This window comes from Metopolophium dirhodum, chromosome 6, assembly GCF_019925205.1.
Source record: "Metopolophium dirhodum isolate CAU chromosome 6, ASM1992520v1, whole genome shotgun sequence".
Taxonomy (NCBI): Eukaryota; Metazoa; Arthropoda; class Insecta; order Hemiptera; family Aphididae; genus Metopolophium; species Metopolophium dirhodum.
This window is the reverse complement of record NC_083565.1, coordinates 32,682,219-32,704,341: the sequence shown is the minus strand read 5'-3', so window position 1 is coordinate 32,704,341 and position 22,123 is coordinate 32,682,219. Positions and strand designations below refer to the sequence as shown.

At 28.7% G+C, this 22,123-nt stretch overlaps 2 protein-coding genes, 1 long non-coding RNA gene and 1 pseudogene across 3 annotated transcripts; 1 reads left to right on the top strand and 3 right to left on the bottom strand.

Moving 5' to 3' along the window:
* Window positions 1–2,268: 2,268 nt before the first annotated feature.
* LOC132946490 (enoyl-[acyl-carrier-protein] reductase, mitochondrial) lies at window positions 2,269–5,893 on the bottom strand. Its single transcript, XM_061016511.1, has 5 exons — window positions 5,770–5,893; window positions 5,477–5,671; window positions 5,167–5,400; window positions 2,994–3,274; window positions 2,269–2,905 (listed from the first exon to the last, which is right to left on the bottom strand). Exons 2-5 carry the CDS (start codon window positions 5,660–5,662, stop codon window positions 2,500–2,502), a joined length of 1,107 nt encoding a protein of 368 aa, XP_060872494.1. The 5' UTR covers window positions 5,663–5,671; window positions 5,770–5,893; the 3' UTR covers window positions 2,269–2,499.
* A 218-nt stretch (window positions 5,894–6,111) lies between these two features.
* On the top strand, window positions 6,112–9,372 carry LOC132947700 (beta-galactosidase-like). The gene is made up of 5 exons (XM_061017958.1): window positions 6,112–6,178; window positions 8,113–8,342; window positions 8,400–8,537; window positions 8,833–9,048; window positions 9,131–9,372. The coding sequence occupies exons 1-5, from the start codon at window positions 6,112–6,114 to the stop codon at window positions 9,332–9,334; spliced, it is 855 nt and encodes a 284-aa protein (XP_060873941.1). The 3' UTR covers window positions 9,335–9,372.
* An 8,606-nt stretch (window positions 9,373–17,978) lies between these two features.
* Window positions 17,979–19,274, bottom strand: LOC132947955 (52 kDa repressor of the inhibitor of the protein kinase-like; annotated as a pseudogene).
* Window positions 19,275–19,721: 447 nt separating this feature from the next.
* LOC132946064 (uncharacterized) lies at window positions 19,722–20,606 on the bottom strand. The gene is made up of 3 exons (XR_009664644.1): window positions 20,482–20,606; window positions 19,920–20,276; window positions 19,722–19,856 (listed from the first exon to the last, which is right to left on the bottom strand). It is a non-coding gene; the product is annotated as an uncharacterized LOC132946064 (long non-coding RNA).
* Between the last annotated feature and the right edge of the window lie 1,517 nt (window positions 20,607–22,123).

Below are 22,123 nucleotides of genomic sequence, written 5' to 3'. Positions count from 1 at the left end.
AAGTACTACGCGTCTACGCATCTAAATTCGATGACTGTGCTTACCTGTACACCGACGGCAGGCATTTTATATAGTATTACTATAGCTGACCTTAAGCCGGCGTTGCCCCCGAAAAAATTGTGATTGTTCAACTCTTTTTGGGTATAACTCACTGCGGAAGCGCTGTATTTTAAGGTGTAATGTATAATGTATATTATATTAGATTCGTTTGTGATTATGCGAGCAGTATATTATTAGGTAGGCAATCTATCTGTGGTAGATCGCGGACTCCGCGTGGTACCTATATAACTGTATAATAATTTTGTAAACTAAAATGCATAGAAGTTCCTATGCGCCAACAGGCTTATCGCGCCAATAAATTGAAACCAAATAACCAATAGCAACCATTTATAAACAACATTTTCATCGTAAATCTCAAAATCTCTGTAGGTACGAGCACCTCCCCGGGTTGGACCTACCGGGTCCAATTGTGAATCTAGATCATCCCGGGAACCACTCATGCACACAAAAAGTTAACGAATAATAGTGTACGCGTGAAATGCGTTGTTACGGCGGTAACGGTACGTGCAGCCGAAGCAATGTACTTTATCTGTAGGTAATTAATTAGTACTTGTTATGGAAAGTGGCAACCATTTATATACAAATAAAACACTAATTTCTACTATTACAGATTACTATTATAATCTGCAACTAATTGCAATCATTTATAAACTAATACAATAGTTTCAATTTCTACCGTCAATCTCAAATTCCTTGGCAACCCTTAATGTAGGTACAAATAAAACACTCTTTGCTATTATAATCTGCAACTAATATAGCAACCATTTATAATCAAATAAAATTTTTAATTCCACCGTCAATCTCAAAATTGCTGTTTGAGAACCTCTTAAAAATGCGTATTTTGAAAAATTCTTTCTTATAGTGGGTGTTTACATCACAAAACAAAACTACTGACCAAATTCCATACTCATAGCTTCAGCGGTTCCGGCTAGACGATGATGAATCACTCAGGACTATAGTCATTATCTAAATATAATATATATATATTCTATAGATAGTAGTCATTTTGGTAGATACTACAGGATAAAACGGATAACAAACCATTGCGTATACATATAAGTACCAGTGTACCACATACTTAATACGACCTGTAGGCTGTAAGTACCTAGTTACTTACAGTTTTCGATAGCAATAAAATTAGGCCATTCTGGATAAACATTGAGAAATTGTATTAAGAAATACAGAGAGTGGTAATGTGGTATAGAATAAATTCTACTTGACGTACATCAATGTTTAAATGGTGAACTTATGAATACCTATTTATTTTTTGAAACACCTGAGATTGGTCTGATTCCTAAAGGTTTAGGTACTTATAAATTACAGCAGTTAAACTAACTACACGTCTGTTTTCACTTTGAAATGTCTTTAAATATATAATATAATACCTATTTATTATTTATATAAATTTACCTTACTAAATAATAAAAATAAAACTTTTTAATATATATAGAGAGAACATTTACTTGACACTCATGCCCCCACCACACAGGAATTGTATTGTATAAAAACCAATATATTGACTATATAACATAGGCGCAACAAAGAGGGTGTTGTGGGGTAATCTCTAATTCAGCACCTTCTAGCCACTGTAATATAACACCAAACATCATGTGACAAATGAACAATTTCCTTAATTTATATGATATTTTATTTTATATTTTTATTAAAAAAAGAGAATTCAAAAAGAGTGTTTCCTAACATAATTAATTTATTTCAAATTTTAGTTACAATTTATTTCAATAAGTTTTGTTTGCTGTATCATGTGAACGTAGTTTTTCTAAAGTTGAAATTATAACTAAACTTTGTTATTAATGATTTTGAAATTTATAATAGGTTGTAACTTGTAAAGTATAAATAATTTTAGCACCCCTATAATGTATCCTTAGTTGCGCCTATGCTATATAATATAGATATACGATCCATAAGAAATGGCTGGTTGTCTGTTTAGGGTCTACATATTGATATTTAGTATCTAATAAGATTTAATTAAAAATATATTTCTAGTAAACACTTAAACAGGCTACACAATGTGTGTAATGTAATACTCCATTTTAGTTAATTTGCATACTGAGGAAAACACTACAACTTATAAATTATAATACTACATAATATCTATTAAGTATTTTATCAGAAATTGTTTTAGGATAAAAATAATAATTAATTAATTTAAAAGATTTGGTAGGTACTACTATTGATTATTTTAACATAACAGCAAGATATTTTTAAAAGTGAACCAAGGCCTTAATTTATTTAATTTAATTCAAAACAAATTTATTTAAAAATTAATTAACATTAAATTATAACAGAGATTAATTTTAGAAATATATATAAATAATATATACACTAGTATAATATACAATTTAGTTAAAACTTTAAGAGTATATTATTGAAACATACAAGTATATATTAATGTAATCTTATATGTATCAGTAGCAGAAATTATGTTTGTAAATTTAAAAAGTATTTATGACCAATGAAGCCCTTGGATGATATAGTATTTTTTAACGCTTCTTTGAATGAGTTTAATGGTAACGTTTTGTAAGCTGGAGCAACTAACTTGCCATCTTTCATAAATTGCAAAAGTTCATCATACATTTGGTTGTATTGCTCAGTGTTAACATTTTCTTTACGCCATCTAGTCATCCAAAAACCTCTGAGTTGAATGTCTTTAAATATAAAAGAAGCGGTTGGAACAATGACTGGTTCTCTCGACATACCACCATAAGTCACCATCACACCACCGTTGTTCAATGTACGTAAAACTTCTGTGGAACTTTTACCACCAATATTGTTTATTCCTAAACGTGGTTTGGGTAAAACTCCACTTCTAAACAAATCCGTAGTCCTAAATAATAAAAATGTATATGTTAATATATTGGATAGACAACATAAAGGCAAAAATACAAACTGAAATATAATAATTACTATTTTACCTTAATTCTTCTTCAGTAAGTATGTATGACGCACCTAGACACTTAAGATGATTTTTCAAATTTTCCAAGTCTGGTTCAGGTCGATTGCGTATAATATTTACAGTTGTATAGCCAAAAATGTTAGCCAATTGAATAATGTTCTGACCACATGCACTGTTTGCTCCATTTTGTATAATAACATCATTTTTGTTTAGTGAAACAAAATCATGTAACATTCTATACGCGGTACACGGATTAGAAGAAATACCACTTAATGCATACACATTGGTTTCTTTACTTACCTGAAACAAAATAATATAATTAAGAATCATAGTAGGACATACGTATCATAATGCACCCGAAAATGTATTTAGAATATTGTTGTATTTCATAAATACTCGAATATAGGGTGATTTACCAAGCATGCTCACCCCTATTTTTATTATTTAATAATGAATTTATTAAAATCTCATTTTTAAAATTTTTAAATATATTTTAAAGGCAATATTTTTAAATTGTTGAGATTTTTTGTAGTACGCTTAAGGAGTGTCTTGCGGCAATACAAACTTCTGTTTTGCAGATGAGGACCATCATTTTTACTGTAAATTATTTAATTATTATAAATATACTTTTGGTTTTCGTAATTTTGTTTCTGTGTAATTAATAATTATTATTTATTATTTTGCCATTTCTAATATTTCAATAATTTCATTGTTTATTTTAAATGAATGATTCCCCTCATCAGGCTTTGCGTTAATATTATACAGAGTGATATTTTAAGCATGCTCACTGTATTTTTTTACTTAAACTATGCATATTATATTAACATTTTTAGAATTTTTAAATACACTTTAAGATTTTTGAATACTTAAGATTATTTATACCATTTAAGAACGATGTGTTACAATACAAATTTCTGTTTTTCAAATAGGAATCCTCTTCTTTTACTTTTAATTATTCAGCATATATTTTTTATTGAGAATTTTGTGGCACCTAGATAAAAATTTGAACAAGTAGTTTTTGAGTTATATAACTTTGTATACTAAGGTTTATACGTATAAGGAAATTGGCTAAGTAGATTTGGGAGCTTAGATGATTTGAAAATGTTAGTAATTAGTACTAATTACCATTGATCTATCATGATAAATAATTTGTAAAAATTATTTAGTAGGTTTAGTGAATAGTGAATAGGTACTACACTACTACATCTAATATTAGGTATAACTTTTTATTGTAAAACCATATTTAAGGATTATTATTCTTAGTATAAACATTTTAATAATTCAGCAAATACTTATTAGAATTATGATTTAGATACATCTACATTAACAAGAACATCATCTGCTAAATAATTTGCAGTAAAAAAGGAGATTCTCATTTGAAAAAATAGAAGTTTGTATCGCCACATGACTCTCTTTAATAGTAGTACAAAAAATATAAGTAATTTAGGTCTTTAGGTATACTTAAAAATTCTAAAAATCAGAATTTGAATAAATGTATTTTTAAAGGAAAAAAGGCGGTGAGCATTTTTTCACCAAAATGTTAAGTAAATTTTGTATTTCATTATAGGTTAGGACTCCTTAAAGAAACTGATCCATGGGCCTTTGGTGTGCCAGACCGACACAGATAGTAGTTCTTAAAAATGGTTTTACACGAATAGAAAATATATTATGTAATATCTAGTATTTATTAAAATTTATAGATAGGTAATTGGACCACTTTTATAAATTATAAATATTGATAAAATTACTAACATTTTTAAATTTCTATAACCGCCATATCTTCCAAACCCATTATCTATAGTATATAAAGTTAAATAACTCAAACTACATACTTGTTCAAATTTTGATTTTATACGTCAACATTTTCAGAAAAATTATCCGCTAAACAATTTTGCTTACTAATTACAACAACTCATTTGAAAAACAAAAGTTTGGGTCAGTATAGGACACTCCTTAAGTAGTACTAAAAATCCCAATAATTATAAAATACCTAAGTATATTTAAAAATTCTAAAAATAATAATTTAAATAAATTCATTTTTAAAGGAAAAATGTGGATGAGCATGTTTTATGAACCACCTTAAATGATATGATGATTTTCGTTGTGTTTATTTTTGCAACATTACAAGTCAATCAAAATAAACATATTTTATAATATGTTAATATGTTATGTTATAATATTATACTACTAACTTTTCTAAGAAGTTTAGAATCGAACACGCCAGTTGTACACCAAGTACCCATAGCACCGTCAGGTATAACTCGATCGCCAGGGCAGAGATTTTTAACGCACGATCCTACTGCCAGTACGTCTCCAATTCCTTCATAGCCCCCAGTAGCAGGCAACGGCGGTTTCACGGGATACACACCTTGAATAGTATTAATGTCGGCAGGATTGACGGGAGCAACAATCATTTTCACCAAGACCTTAGGAATAAACAAGAAAATATATTATTAAGTTGTTTGTGTAAAGACTGTCAGTAGCATCACAGCCCATAGGTACCTGATCGTCGTCGAGTTTGTTGGGTAGCGTTTGCTCTACGAGACTCACGACTTTCATGGGATCGCCGTACTCTTCGTACACGATTTTGCGACAGTGCATGTCACGATGATGGTGTTTGACGACGATAGATCGGAAAACTGTAGTTTGGCCGACCGAACTGCTCAATCGAAATATTCTGTGGAACATGGCAAATGCCTGACGAGACTATAAATATTATAATAGGTAGGTTACCTGAAACCACGACGTGGATCGTCGACGGCCGGGATCGAATATCAAAGTTTTCGAGTACTTACTTTTCGCCTTCTACTTGTACAATGAAGCCGTTAATGCGCGAATAAATGGACAATTCCAGTGAAGCCGGCAGTCGGCGACTTAGCGCAAGAATAATCTGTTATCTGGTTATCACGAATGTGTGATAACCGATATCAGTTTAGCACAATCATATTATCACATACATAATATATATCTATATATTTTATATTTTCTTAAATCGTGACACGGACACGGACAACGGACTGAGAATTGTCTGAGATAATATTATATCGGATAGATATTCAGTCCGTGTACTTATAGTTCATAAATCATAATTTACTCGACGGATTTACTTTGCCGTGATCCATAATTTCCAGACTTTGATGTATACCCATCTCATTGAAATTCAGGAGGTGTTCCAATGTTGTATACCTACAGTGCCGCAACTTGGTACATATTGGTGGGTGTGCGACCAAATATATAGGGCCCATGTATAGAGGCAAAACTACAGGGGAGGGGAGAGGGGGGCTATAGCCCCCACCCCCCAACTACGATTCAGACCCCTCCAAAAAATATTCCTTATTTATTTAGATATAAGGCGTTTATAGGTTATTTTAAATTAATAGTTTTGTTAGGTGTGCTGTAGCCCCCCAGAATTTTTAAGACGAACGTCTCTCCAGCACCAACCATTCAAAAATTTTACAATTTTTTTTTACAGGAAATTAGCATGTAATTAGCATGAATTTGCATGACTATCGCCAAAATTTGCATGACAAAGTATACAACTCTATGACAAAAAATGATGTGCGGTGCTGGAGAGACGTCTCACCAGCACCACCCAACGTGAAAAATTAAAAATATTAACAAACTCGATATACCAAAATGTAGCACGTGATTAGCACGAATTTGCACGATATACCCGGAAATTCGCACGTGTCTGGTTCGCGAACAAACCACGTTCGACTATTTCGCGCGTTTTTTTTATAAGCATTTAAAGTTCAAAAATCACGAAAGTTAGCAAATTATTTTGAGTTGAGAATTCGTAAAAATTTTTCTTTTTAAATCTAAGATTTTAATTTTGGTAATAATACAAAACTGTGTACAAAGTTAAATTCGAGTTGCACTAAGTTTATATTTTTAAATTAAAGGTTTTCGAAACGTAATTTCTGGTTAAGAAAATTTTGAAATAAAGTTCCCCATTTGATATTTTAATTAATTTAACTTAAGTTTTACTCAGACGCATCCACGTTGAATCAAAATCAACATATAATTTTGCTTTATTATCCCAATTTAATAAGTTTTCGGCCTCTTCTCAGGCAGCTGAAGCTGGTTGAATCATAAAATACCTCCTACCTCCATTGGTATAGGCACCTATTGTATAAGTACAGGTATGAAGTATTTTATTCCCCACTCATTACACTTCTGCAGTATTATATTTAAGTATTTATTAGAACTTTACACAGAGTTTTTCAAACGTTTAATAGAAATTTCGTAAACAATCTTATTAAATTTTATTTTTTAAAATTGGTTACACTTGGAGGTTGGAATTTTTTTAAATAGATAACAATTTATTGTCAAGTTATTTTAATGTAGTACCTATACAATTTGAATTCAGTTAATCAAAATGTTTTATTTGTACATTTTATGGTATACAAATGCTTTGATAATTTATTTTATTATACTGTATAAATCAGAAGCTCACACAATACAACTGTATTTTGATTGACTGCTTTTGACTTTTTGATAGTGTCATCAAATAATTCCCAATTGTTAGGCCCTCTTTTACAGTACGCTACATAGTGACCAACAGATGTGCGCAATCTACTTAGCCCTTTAGGATTATGTTATTTAGGATTATATTAATACCTACGTTTCTACTCATAAATATTATACTATGTATAATTTATTATTTTACTTATTTTATTTAAAATAGTATAATGGCTTTTGGGTTTACTACAGCGCCAACACCTCTCTTCAATTTTTTTTTTTAGTACTGTAACTCTAGTTGAATAATTTGTATTGACTTGAAAATTGATAATTTGGTGCCCCATGAATAATCATTCTTTAATGAACTAAATATTTTGAATAGTTTTTTCTGTTTAAGTTTCGGGGCATTTTAGTTTGAACTTCGTAATGTGTGTTTCTACTGTCAAATTTTTTCCAAACTTTTATTTTTGTTTTCTAAAATCAATTTGCCTGCGGGCGCCAACACCTCCCTTCAATTTTTTTTTTATGATTTTAACTCTAGCCGAATTTTTTAAACATTTTTAGTACTGTAACTTTAGTTGAATATTTTGTATTGACTTGAAAATTGATAATTTGGTGCCCCATGAATAATCATTCTTTAATGAACTAAATATTTTGAATAGTTTTTTCTGTTTAAGTTTCAGATGGAAAATTCTATTTAAGACCTTTGGTTAGCATATTTGAAAAGGTTGCTCAACGTATTAAACCAGTGATCAGTGATGTTCCTTTACCGTTTGAGGACTTAGATATTAACACTGGTTTTGTAATGTATGAAACAACATTAACAGATGATCAAAAAAATGTTGAAAATCCAGTAAACCTAACTGTGAACACGGTTAGAGATCGAGCAATCATTTACCTGGATCAAGTAGAGTTACATTGCAGTTATAGTTTTAGAAACATGAGTGTTCAAATTTTTTTTTAGGTACAAGTGGGTACTATGAATCGGTTGAAAGCTAATACTACAATAAGCTTAAACATTAACCGTACTGTTCAAAACCTAAGCATTTTAATTGAGAATCAGGGAAGGATGAATTTTGGAGACTTAATTGAAGATAGGAAGGTAATAATAGCTGACAATAAATTATTTTATTCATGGTCTGAGACTGAAATAGTATAATTTATAATAGTATACTATAGTATTATAGTATAATATAATGCTTACCAGTTACTATAGAAGTTAATATTTGATAAATTGTGTACAGACTGGCGAGTGGTTACATTACCTTTTTAGAAACAAAAGTGGTAATATTTACAATCACTGAATTAGATTGTATTATATTTATTTTAACTACCAACTGAGTATAATTACTGAATTAAAATATTGTATGTAAAATAATACTAATTATATTTTCTAGGGAATTTTTGATCAAGTGATTCTCGGAAATAAAATATTAAGCCCTTGGAAAATGACTGCATATCCTTTGAATGGTACATCATGGATTTCTTCAATCAAATCAGTTGAAAACGTCAACAGTGTTAAATTACCAGCATTTTATAAAACACAGTTTACATTAACAGTTAACTATACAAAATGTTTAGACACTTATTTGGACACTTCAGGCTGGACAAAGGTGTGTTCTTACAAGTTAATACTGTTAAGTCGACTTTTATCCACATATTTACAATTTAAAAAATAATATTCGATATTTACAGGGTGTAGTGTTTTTAAACAATGTAAACCTTGGTCGGTATTGGCCACTTGGTGGACCTCAAGTTACACTTTATGTGCCAGCTCCTTTTTTAAAACCATCACCTTATGCCAATACACTAGTGATATTAGAACTTGAAGGTACATCTCAAGATTTGTCCGTGAAATTTGTGGATAAACCTGTTCTTGATGGTCCTATAATGACATAGATAAAATGTATGTTATATAATTGATTAAGAAAAATATATTAAAATTATTAAATGTTTGATTTATTTTATTTTTATCATATAATAATTATCGTGATTTTAAACTCTGTGTATCATTCTATAAAACCATTCATTGACAAGCAATAATTCACAGTTCATAACATCAACTAGATAGGGCCCAGCTAGGATACCTACATAATTCATATATTGTGTATAGCAATGCAATCTAGGTATCTTGCGACGGAAGTGAGTGGATGCCACAGTATGGTCTTTGCGTTAGAAGCTTCAAATTGAGTACCTAGGTATTTTGTTGTTTTTTAAATTTTTATTTACATAATTTTTTCTAGTGATTCCATCACCACATACCAGATGACGATACGTCATCCAGTAAAAAGATTGTCCGTGGCAATAAATATATAATTCAAGTTTAAAAAGTACTCTGAACTGAAATTTGAAAGTATCTATTTTATGAAAATAACCTGAACGCACTCAAATGTGCGAGTTCGTGGTATAAACTTATATTTTAATATTATATATTCCTACTGCTTAACAAACTGTCCGTCTATTGTTGGCTCATTTTATTTTTTTTGTTCACCGAAATTATCAAAGAATTGTTAATCGTTTCCGACTAATGTCGATAATTATTGGCGATTATCATAGATGATACAAAATATATTAGGTATATTATGATAAATCCATTAAACTTATATAATACTCAGTACCTATATGGTCAATTGATAAATTGTGTGTTCTTTTACAGAAATCTTTGTGATCTGCAACGTATGAATAGATACGGTTAAGTTGAATTATTATTATTTGTTTATTGTCATATTTGTGTATAATAATATATTTTAGTCGTTTCAATTACCCACGAATAATATTTTTAAAATAGGTATAGCACGAACTACAATCGTTCTTCTTTGTTTAAATATCTGATTTCGTCCAATTTGATTATAAAAATATAAAATAACTAGGTATAAGAAAAACTGTGTTTTTTCTAAAAAAATTTTTTAGATTTTTTGGTTACAGAATAATCTATTTACGTGGAACTTTGTTTTCAAATTTCAAACCTTAGCTACAAAAGTTGAAATATCATTTTTCAATTTTAAAGTTCATAAATTGTGCCTATTTATTTTAAAAAATTTCACCTGTTATTGTAACAATATATCAGGAGCCTTTTATTAAATGTTCATGCTTTTTGACCCCACTACTAAAACTTTATTGACATTTATAGAAAATAAAACTAAAAAAAATGGAAACTGAAAATGCCCGCAAACAGCCAAAACAAGTCAAAATATTTTGGTGGTGTATAGAAAATGCTATTATAAACAATCAGGGGAAATTGCATGTACCTTAGCTATCTACGATCATTTGACTTAAAGTTACACCAAAAACTAAAATTGATTTTGTTAAAACGTGATATTATTGGTATAGGTTAAATTTCTATTTTATAATAGATCAATAGCCAATAGATTACCTATAAATCACATTTTTTTATTTAAATCCCGGTAGTCATTTGGCATGTAAACTATAACTGAAATAGATAACCAGAATAGGTACATTGCTGATCACAAAGTACTTTCTGTAAAAGTACATTCGATTTAATATTTATCAATAGACTGTATAGATACTTAGTATAATATAAAGTTCTATGGATTTATCATAGTAAATAATATATTTTATAATATCTATGGCAATCGTCAATTGTCGACATTCGTCGGCGACGATAAACAATTTTAATAATTTCAGTGAACAAATAAGTAATAAGCCATCGATATAGACCGACAGTTATGAGCCGTATACATTATAATGTAAGTTCTCACACAAACTCACACATTTCGTTATGATCAGGTATTCAGGTTATTTTCATAAAATATTTTGATACTTTCAAGTTTCAGTTCAGAGCGAGATGAAGATGGATAAAGATAGTTTCTTTGGTGACGGCGGCACCCTAGCCAGGTTTCACCGGAAGAGTCGATGCTTACGCGTAAGTTTGTTTTCATATTATTACTATTTTACATTTACTTTTTAGGCTTAAATTAAATATTTATTGCCACGGACAATCTGTTAACTGGATTACGTAGAAGCATTTATAAGTTTAATCCCAAAAGCGCAATGTATAAAATACGCGAGACCGTCTTCGTTATAGGTTAGTTAAGTTTAATACGCAACTTTTTGCTTGTTATACTATACGCCGGGTATCACTTTAGGTTTGCGCGATATATTTAAAACAATATAATATTATTAATCTTTATATTTTATATTTTTATATACATAAATACATTATACACCCCATATATTTTTTTAGCATACTTACAGCTTTTTTAGTGTAGTTTATACCCTATAGATGGCTATAGATATAGGTATTAAATGTCTTGCAATTATATATTTTACTATAATTATTAATTTCATTATAATATAATATAACAATACACAAATAATTTTTTCGAAAAATATATGTAACATGTATAGTTCATACAATTATGAATTTATAGTTAATAGAAATGCGGATGTTTTACTTCATAGATATTTTTTTATTGAAATCGTGTAAATAATTTGATTAAACAATCAGGTTGTTAACCTAACCTACTCATCACTAGTATACATTTTTTTATATTACGTGTAAAATCACCAACACAAGGTGCAGACTGCATTTAAAAAATTAATAACATAAAATAAAATATAAAATAATGTTTTAGTAGAAGCTGGAAACTTTAGTTTATTCTAATTTATAATCCAATTAATGTAACCGAGAATGTAACTATTAAATTCATAATTGAATTAAGAGATCACTTTGGGATAAATGCCAAACGTATAAATGTAAATTAAATTAAAAATAATTAAAAAACATTTTGTGAAAGGAACAAGATTACTGCTAATATTTAAGTTTTAATTATTATTAACAAATAAATACAAATAATTAAAAAATTTAAAAAAAATTAAGAACACATCATTATAAAATTAATACAGTCATCGATCCGCTCAGAATCTAAAATTATATACTTAGAATTTCAGAAATCTAGTTGGTATTATGGTATTTGATGAATTTACTGTATACGTTTGGCTTTATGTTAACTCTAAAATCCAGTAATCACATTTTTATTTAATAATTCATAAAATACAATATACTCTCATAAAAAAATTCTTGTGCTTCTGATATCTATTCACCACCTTAATCAATAATTAAATTGATAAACTAAAATAATAATTTAAATAATACCTATATCATATTATTATAATTCAAATTCAAAATTATAAACTATTTTGGTTTTATTGTCATATCAAATTTCAATAAACAAATTGGTCCTTAACACGGAACTCTTTGATATAAAAAGTTGCATTATATTATATCCGTGGATTCATCATATTGACGTACCTAGTATAATATCTATATCATTTATTTATTTATCTATGGCAAATCTCCAAGTCGTTGCAGAAGACACAGTCGATTAAAAATTCTAAAATTTCAATAAGCAACGAAAATTCGAGCAAAAAACTTACTGCGTTTCGTATAATTTTATTTTTCATAAATTACAATATTCTAAGTTCCGTAATCTGGAGCGTTTCCTCATGGGTGTCACAGTTCACACACGTCACGGATTCCGCCGAAAGAGTCGATAATTAAAGTAAGTTTGTTTTTATATTCTTTTGGGGCTTAAATTTACTTTTAAGACTTAAAATAAATATTTAATGTCACGAAAAATGTGCTATCCAAGTGTTGTATGCGCATATTTTAGTTAGAAATGTATAAAATACGCGAGATATAAACGTCGTCGTCGTTTTTCCAGTCCCTGTTCGTAGAATAATTATAATTAATAGGAGCTTACCTATATAAGGTACTTAATATATATATGTTTTGGTTTAATTTATAGAAATATATGTTATAGCTTATAACTGATAATAGTCATAAGATACAATTTTAATTAATAACTGATAATTTTTTTTCCAAATACAACGTTATAAGTTATAGGTAACTATTAATTTAGTGTCACATACTTAACTTCTATTGTTCACCTAATATCTATATTCTATATCATAGGGATTAGGGACGTATACATTTATTGGTATAGTATTAAATAAATTAATGAAATAGAACAAACACACCTACTATAATTATTAGTAATAATAATATATCCATGGATAAATTATTAAAATACAAAACGAACAAACGAAAAACGATTCTGAGCAAAGACATCGTTAACTAATAAATAATATTGAGATTAAAGTAATTTATTTTATTATTAGGCATTAGTACATACAATTTAGTAGGATAAAGTCATTTTTGCCTAAAAAATTACATTTGAAAGTGTCATCGTGTATATATATTATAATAATATACTCTAAAAGTTTCATAAATCCGCGAATACCTACTATTTTTAAATTACAACAAAATAACTAAAATCGTTATTCTTGGTTTTAATATGTAATTTCGTCCAAATTTTAACTTATAATATCTGTAAAAAGTAACTGTGTTTATAATAGATTATTTGGTTACAATATGAACCAGGGGTGGACTGAGCCGGCGGGATACTGCAGGGAACTTTCCGGTGGGCCGCTATTCAAAAATGATTTGTTATTGCTATATATTTATAATTATTATTAATATAGAAGATCGGCATAAATCGATAGAAAATCGATATAAATATGAATTATAAATATTTTTTATTTTCATACCATGACGCGTGTGTGAAAAATTGTTTATATTAAGTGTTTAAGATGTTCGATTTCGGTACGACTGATTGTCCACCCCCTTAATCTTCAGCATCAATCCATCAGAAATTATTATTTATAATTAGGCCACGGATTTAAATATAAACTGCATTTTCTGAATTTTCTATGCCATTGCTTTCCAAGCAAAAAATTCGTTTCATATATTATCAACGAATTGAAAAATAAAATTAGAACATTTATATGGGTTGAAGTCAATTTTATAAAAACTTATTAAAAAAAAATTAAATACAATTAAATAAAGGTAATTTATTTTACTTATATTTCTATTTTGTACGTACCCATTATGTTTGATACTATAACTATTCAGTTTTCAGCTATAGAAAACAACACTTGCCAATATGGAATTACTGTCGAAGTTTTTTATTTTAAAATATTTCTTAAATTCTTTTTATTATTTTATTTGAAACATTATTTTTAAGTATTGGGATCAATAAAACTATTTTTATTTAATTATTATTTTATATCAATTAGAATTTGTTAATAAACCAAGTAAAAAAACCGTTATCTATATTGTAAATTTGAATTCAATTTACCGCATAGAAACAAATAAATGTTTTTTTGAAGATAATGTAAAAATATCCATCATCCATCGGTTAGGACCATATATATATTTGCTATGATTAGGACGGTGAGGTTATAATTATAAATAATCTATGGCAAATGACAATCGTCTGAGACGAACAGCGATTCCAATACGTACTCACATATTTCGTTCCATTCTGGTTATTAAGCTAGGTGCCTATTTTTATAAATGTCATTAATCTCAATACATCCAGACTGAACTTTTGGATCGGAGATATGCATTTTCCTTGGCGGAGATGCACAGCTCTGACACTAGACAATATTATACACTCGAAGGGAACGCGTTCGGAATAATAAATAATTACGTAAGTTTTGTTCTTCTACTCTGTTGACGAGGTAGACTTAATGTAAATATTTATTGTCAGACAAACTTATATACTCGCTAGGCGTAGAGTAGTTTTTAAAATCCAGTTGTTATAGGTGTACAAAAATTAAGATATTATGAAAAATACCTTAAATTATAATACTTTGCCTACAACTGTTAATTTATTGTTATAGTAGAATAATTTTTAAAATTTGAAATCAATGATTAGGCAATGGTTTTATAAGTAGGAAGGTAGGTTTTTATACCTATACCTAATAAAATAAGAAAATACATAATGATTAATGTTATTTAATATGAATTGTAAGTACATAGCAGATTATACCTACCACTTGGTGACGATTATTTTTGTCTTATACGTTCTTCGTAATTCCGTTCCGTCACGATAGTTTTAGTTTTCGTTAAATGTGAAACATACATTTTCGACGCATACGGATACGGGTATTAAACATTTGGGTTTTAAGAGAACACCTCAAACGTACGTTTTATTTTGGGGGTTTTACGGGATATACCTATAGGAAATATTCTTCAAATTTTCACATTTCACTATTTGATATTATGATATTATTTGTACCTAGGTTAAGTTTCTGTTTTAGAATCGATCGATAGGTTACCTAGGTATATCACATTCTTTAATTTAAATTCTGGTAGTCGAGTATTGGACAAGTACCTACGTAACTTATAATTCGTATCGTAATTTAATTACTAAAGAAATATTATTTCCCCAACAGTGTCTAGGGCCACCGGCAGGATAATGCATTATAGAATGTCTATAAACTTATGGTCTAGTTATGGTTAAAATTGGCATGCGACCAACTGGGGGCTTGTTCTGGAAAATTTAAATGGCCTAATAAGGTTCATCTCATTATTTGAATTAAATTAATTTTTAAGCGATTGTTGTGTTAGTTTATTTTCATATTATTTTGGGGCTTACATTTACTTACTTTTTAGACTTGAATTAAATTTTTATTGTCACGGAAAATCTGTTAACTCAGTAACGTAGAAGCATATACGTTTACTACCTACCAAAGGCGCAATGTATAATAATAATAAATTATTCGCCAGTCCAAACAATCCAAACGCTGTCTTACTCGTAGTCGAGTTCTAGTTGATAACTGACTTGTGAATAAATGTAATTTTTGTTAGGTATAAAAATAAAAATTATAAATCCTTGAATACAACATTTAAAAATACAAACTCTGTGTAATAAAAATTAATATTAGGTATTTATTGGTAGGTTTATATAATATCTGTAGACTGTAACGAATAGGTCATTAGAATATTGTTGAACATTTTACTGCATAAGATGCGTGTTATTTCAGAAATGGTATTCGTCAGTGAAAATTTTCAAACTGGGAATAATATTATATCATAAGCAGCTTGAAATGTGTGAACGTTTCAGTGCTTCGAAGACTAAGTTCCGTAGCAGTTTTGATTCCGTCACGGGGTATGTATTTTCTTATTTCTCAGTAGGTTTTTTTTTATTATAGTTAATTGATCAGGGGATGTATTGCCCGAAATTTTTCAATATTTGTATTGTAATTATACTGGTATAACACTATTCCGGCTATCAATAGAGTCGTGTTAAAAATTAGAAAATTGGCGAGGTATGTTATTTTTTTAAGTAATTATTTCGAGTAGGGAATTCGCTCAATGATATTTAAATATTTTCACCGAGAATCATGTACGATGACTTGTAGGTAACTAGAGTCTGAGTGAATAGGAATTAGGAAGTGTGTGATATGGCGAAGATAAGGAAATGGGTCAACAGGATTTCAGAATGTTTGGTGTATGAAAGGGAAAGATGAAAAAGAAATGTAAGGTTAGGGTAGGTAAGTGGAGTGAGGGTAGCAGATATGAGAATAATAAGTTAGGTGTTAAGGTACAAAAGAGGATAGAATAAGAAATTAATTAATTAAGGGTAGTGTACATATTGTAGTGAAAACAAGAGAGAATAGGTTTAGGTGGTTCGGTCACTGTATGATAAGAGATAGTGAGAGTGGCTATAGAAGTTAATTTAGGGGGGAAATGAGGGGCGAGAAGACTGAAGAAGAGATGGATAGACAGAATACCGATCATATGGAGGAGTGGAATGAGAGTGGCTGAACCTGTATATAGCTGTGAGAGACGGGGGAAGAAAAAGTGTAAAGGTAGAATAGTTATGTTAACAATACGTAGGTAATACGTAACGTAATCAGTTGATAAATATTTTCTTTCATTGTTATGTTTACAATATCGAATACCTTGATGGTTAGTAGGAAAAGATCATCACAAAGCTCACGACCAGTGATGGTAGTCGTCTATCATCACCATAGCTTCAACTAACCATAGGTTTATTTAACTAACCTTCTTATGACTCATTAGGACACTTTGAATAAAAAGATCCTGAGTTGCAGGTTGCCAAACTTAATTGTTTGATTATCAAGTTGATCCTTTGATTGTTGACACCATGGATAGTCCACGCCTATGTTAAATACATTTCAGGCCGCGTTCCCGGAGGGGAAGGCAATTGAGGCTCCTTTATATTGATAGTCGATACTCGATATAGGTATACTTTATTTGGCCTCAATTGTTCCCCTCGAAGACCGATGATAAGACCATTATGTCCTATCCATATCTTTATTATCTATGATGGAACCATACCCAGCTCACTCGTGTAAACTTGTTGCTGGTTGGGATGTCAGCGCACTATTTGTTTTCCATCTTTGACCCACGCGTAGCATACCAAATGTACGATTAAGAAAACACTAAAATGATTGTGCGTGGGTCAGAGAGAGAAATAAATGGTGCGCTAAAAATCTGACATCCTCTTCAGTGGCGTATTTAGGATTTTCTTGAGGGGAGGGGATATAGAAATTAGAAATACATTTTCAAAGAAACCAGTCATGCAAGACTTTTTGTTTTTGCTAATCCCTAATTTTTAATCACTAATCAAGTATAGGTATTTTAAAAGACAATATTAATCAATGAATAGCATTTTAAGTTTAACATAATAATCTAATGAATAAAAAATATATTAATAGCTTAATATAGATTTATAATAATCAACACAATGAAATAAATTTATAAAATATTTAGCTAATTAATAATTTGTTCTGTAAAAATGTAAAATATCATATAATTATATTGATCATTGATATCTATTATCTACATAGGTATATATAACACATAGGCACATATAGCCATTTATTTGCAGTGATTTTACAAAACAAACTCCAGTCTTCTATTTTTCAGAGACAATTCATCAATGACTTCATCTGGTGCAATCTTTGTTTCTGTATGGCATGCTAATAGAGCCAATCCATTCAGTCTAGTCTATAATAACAATGAAATACACAATTTTATAAATACTTTCAATAATATATCATAATTTAAAATCTGCAAATTTACTTCATTCATACTATTCCTGAGATAAGTTTTAATTCTTTTTAAATTAGAGAATGATCATTCAGGAGTTGTTGTTGACACTGGAAGCGTACAAAATATTTTTATCAACATGTAAATGTTGGGATAAAATTCTTTATCACAAATTTCTAATGCCTGTAATCCTGAACTAAGAATGATATTATCTGTAAATAGTTTTGTTTTCCATATATTGAATTCGGCTATGCTATTGAATTTATCTACAACGGGTGAATATATGTTCACAAGCTTATTAAATTGTTCTCGGTCATTTATCTCTAGTGGCAATGGCTGGGTTTTAAAAATGCAATCGAACCCTATAACAGTAAATATCAAATAATAAAATACTTTGGCAAATTAGTTATTTATATAGCTATTCAGTATTTGTACTTATATTATAATTTATAATAATATAATGTCAATAGAGATTTTTTTTTGAAAATATAATATAAAATATGTAATAACTAGTTTATACCTTCAAAAATACTTTTATGATTTATAAAACGCTCAGTAAGTTGTGATATAAAGTAATCAATATATGGTAAAAATACTGTTACACGATAGTATTGTTCGGTAGAATGATTTTGTAAATTTGGATTAGCTCTATGTGTTTGTTTAGAAGAAATTCTTTTCTCTAGCAATTCAATTCCAACATCATCTGCCATTTTCTGTAATATATTAATAAATATTTGGGGGTATATTTATGATGTAGGTACATCATAAATATTATTTTAAATATTAAACAGTATATTAAAGTAAAAGATTACTTTGACATTATTATAGATAATTTTGAATTCTATTTCATTATTTTCTCTGATACATTTTAAAGTAGCTATTACATTTTCTACTATGAGTATTGTCTTTTTCAAATCAATTTGAACTTTTTGCAATTGTTTACACAGCGGAAGTCCATAAGAAAATAATACCTAAAACAAAATTTAAAAATAATACAATATATGTACCTAAATGTATATAAAATAGATATTATCTGAACCTTTATAACAATCAAAGAAATCATAAACTCTGAATCTTTTAACACTTTCTGAAGCATTTCAGCATCTGTTGATTCTTTCCAATCAGATATAATGTCTAACGCATTGAGAACAAATGAAAATAGTTCAGAAAAATCATTTACAGAATCATAACGTTGAATCCAACGAGTAGCACAAAGCCGTTTGAGTTGTTTTACTTGGGGTGCATTATTTGAATTCTCAATGGTATTTAAAAGAACAGAATTTCTTTTAGGGGTATTGAAAAAATTATATACTTTTTCGATCACCCCCAAACAATTTCTGATAGGTTTTATGCCACTAGCTGTTGAAACAGCTAAATTCAACGAATGTGCTGCACAATGTACATATTATATAGCGTTGGGGTATTTAGATTTCACAATAGTCTGTACTCCTTTAAATCGACCAGCCATATTACTGGCCCCATCATAGCCTTGGCCATATAAATAATTGCAATCAATTCCACATCTGTTTAAGCCTACCAACAAAAAAATGTAATTAAATAATATAAATAAATCATAAATGTGTTATTTACAATTACCATTTAATATTGAGTTAGCCAAGTCATAACCAGTCAAGCTATCAATTTCAAAAAATCGTAAAAAGTTCTCATGCAACTTATTGTTTTTATCAATATATCAAACACATATACTGAGTTGCTCTTTAGTCGATATGTCGGTTGTTTCATCAGCCAGAACAGAGAAACATTTAGATTTATTAATCACATTAACTAGTTTCCTTAGTAAAATTGTGTTACATGACTGAATTATTTCATTTTGTATAATTGGACTCGTATATTTATTACGTTTCCCTGAACCCTCAAGAACATTACGCAAAAATTCATCTCCTTTTGCTCTGTACTTGAGAATACCACGGAAATGGCCTTGCCTTGAATCATCTAAAAAATAAAAGTTAAAAGTTGCAAACAATAATAACATGTTTTTTACAATAATAATTGTAATTCCATAATTAGCATGACTGGAGCATTATTGTCCAATAGTTATATGACATTGATAATTCAGTTTAATTATACTTAAGTATTATTATTATTAAATGGTAAAAGTTTATACAATTTAGTTTTTAGTTTCTATATTTATGCTTACCATCTACTAAGATATCACCAAAATCTCTATGTCCTCTCAAAGCCAACTCTTCTTTACCACATAGAATTATACACTCAATAATTGGTCCTATTTTCCTTCTATTTTCTTCAATTTGTACCATTCTAATAACAAACTAATTAGTTTTAATAAATATTATAAAATTAAATTTAAAATATAGACATTAAATAAAAATAAATATGCATAATTTAAAAAAAATACTAATTCAATAAATATTAATGTGTTAAGTATTGAAATAATTTATCAACTAGTATGTAACTTACAAGCTTTTTATCAGCATCTGTTAAAGATAAACATTCTACAAAATAACCTATGTCATTAGCATTGCCGAGCGTTTGATTATTTTCACAAATAAAATCATCCTTTAATAAATAATTGAAACATATTATTATATTAATGCCACAATAATAACTAGAATATATTAAACAATTTTTAAGCCAAATTATTAAATTGTATTTGTTTCCATATGTCAAGTAAAACATGCTATTTGAAGCTAATAAATATATAATAATATATAATATAAATAATATAATGCCTAAATAATTTAAGAGATCTATTTAAGTGAGTTATAAATTTATAAGCTGTGACCACTGATCATAAAAGCATATAAACCTATATAAGCATAACTAATTTAGTTTTTTTTTAAGAATAACAAAGTAAACAAATTTGAAATTTGAACAATTAACTTTTTATATATTCAATGAAATAATTAATTACTTGCTGTAATCGTGAATTCGATGCCTCACTAAAACTTTCTAAAGAATTTGTGGTACATGCAGACTTGTTTACTTCTGTAATTTTTCGTACTGGTGAGTTCACCTAAATATCACAAAAACTTGAATTTACATTTCAAATTTCACAAAAATTAGCACTTACTTCAGTCTCGTTATTTTCATTTTCTCTTCGAATTTGTTTATTGCTTGTGAAAAATGATAACAAGGTATTCTTTTTTGATGTCATTGAAAAAAGTAGGTAAATTATATTGAAAAATAAAATACCGTATATAAATAAAAGTAAATTTGACCATAAAATATCACTTTCAATCACGAATTAATATAATATTTCTTAAATAGTTGTTTTAATACTCAATTTATTATCATTTGAGCAATGAAGTATAAACAGAACACCGAATAGTATGCATAGATTAATGATTATCATAAACAATTACTGTGTAATTACAATGTAGAATATTACCTACTATAGGTTAGGTATATTAGATCATATTATCAAAATATCGTACATTTGTTTATGATCTAATAATAGAATACATGACACTGTGGATACAAATCAGGGACAAACGTTATCATTTGTTCCACTGAGATTGTGTATAATTTTGCCTATATTCACTCCTCATTAATTATAATAATATCAGATTTCATACATCGTTAGTTGTGATTTGTGATTACTGATTACAGATAATTACAGTTGCGGTTTGCATACTAGTAGGTATATTAAGGTTTATGGGAACAGACTAAAAAAAAAAAAGGCCAAGGGGGATCTATCCCCCATATCCCCCCCCCGTAAATACGCCACTGATCCTCTTAAGTGTTATCAAGTTGAAGAAGCAGTTGATTGTTGACAATTTGACATTTAACATTAATTGTGGTAGGTAATATGATTGGAC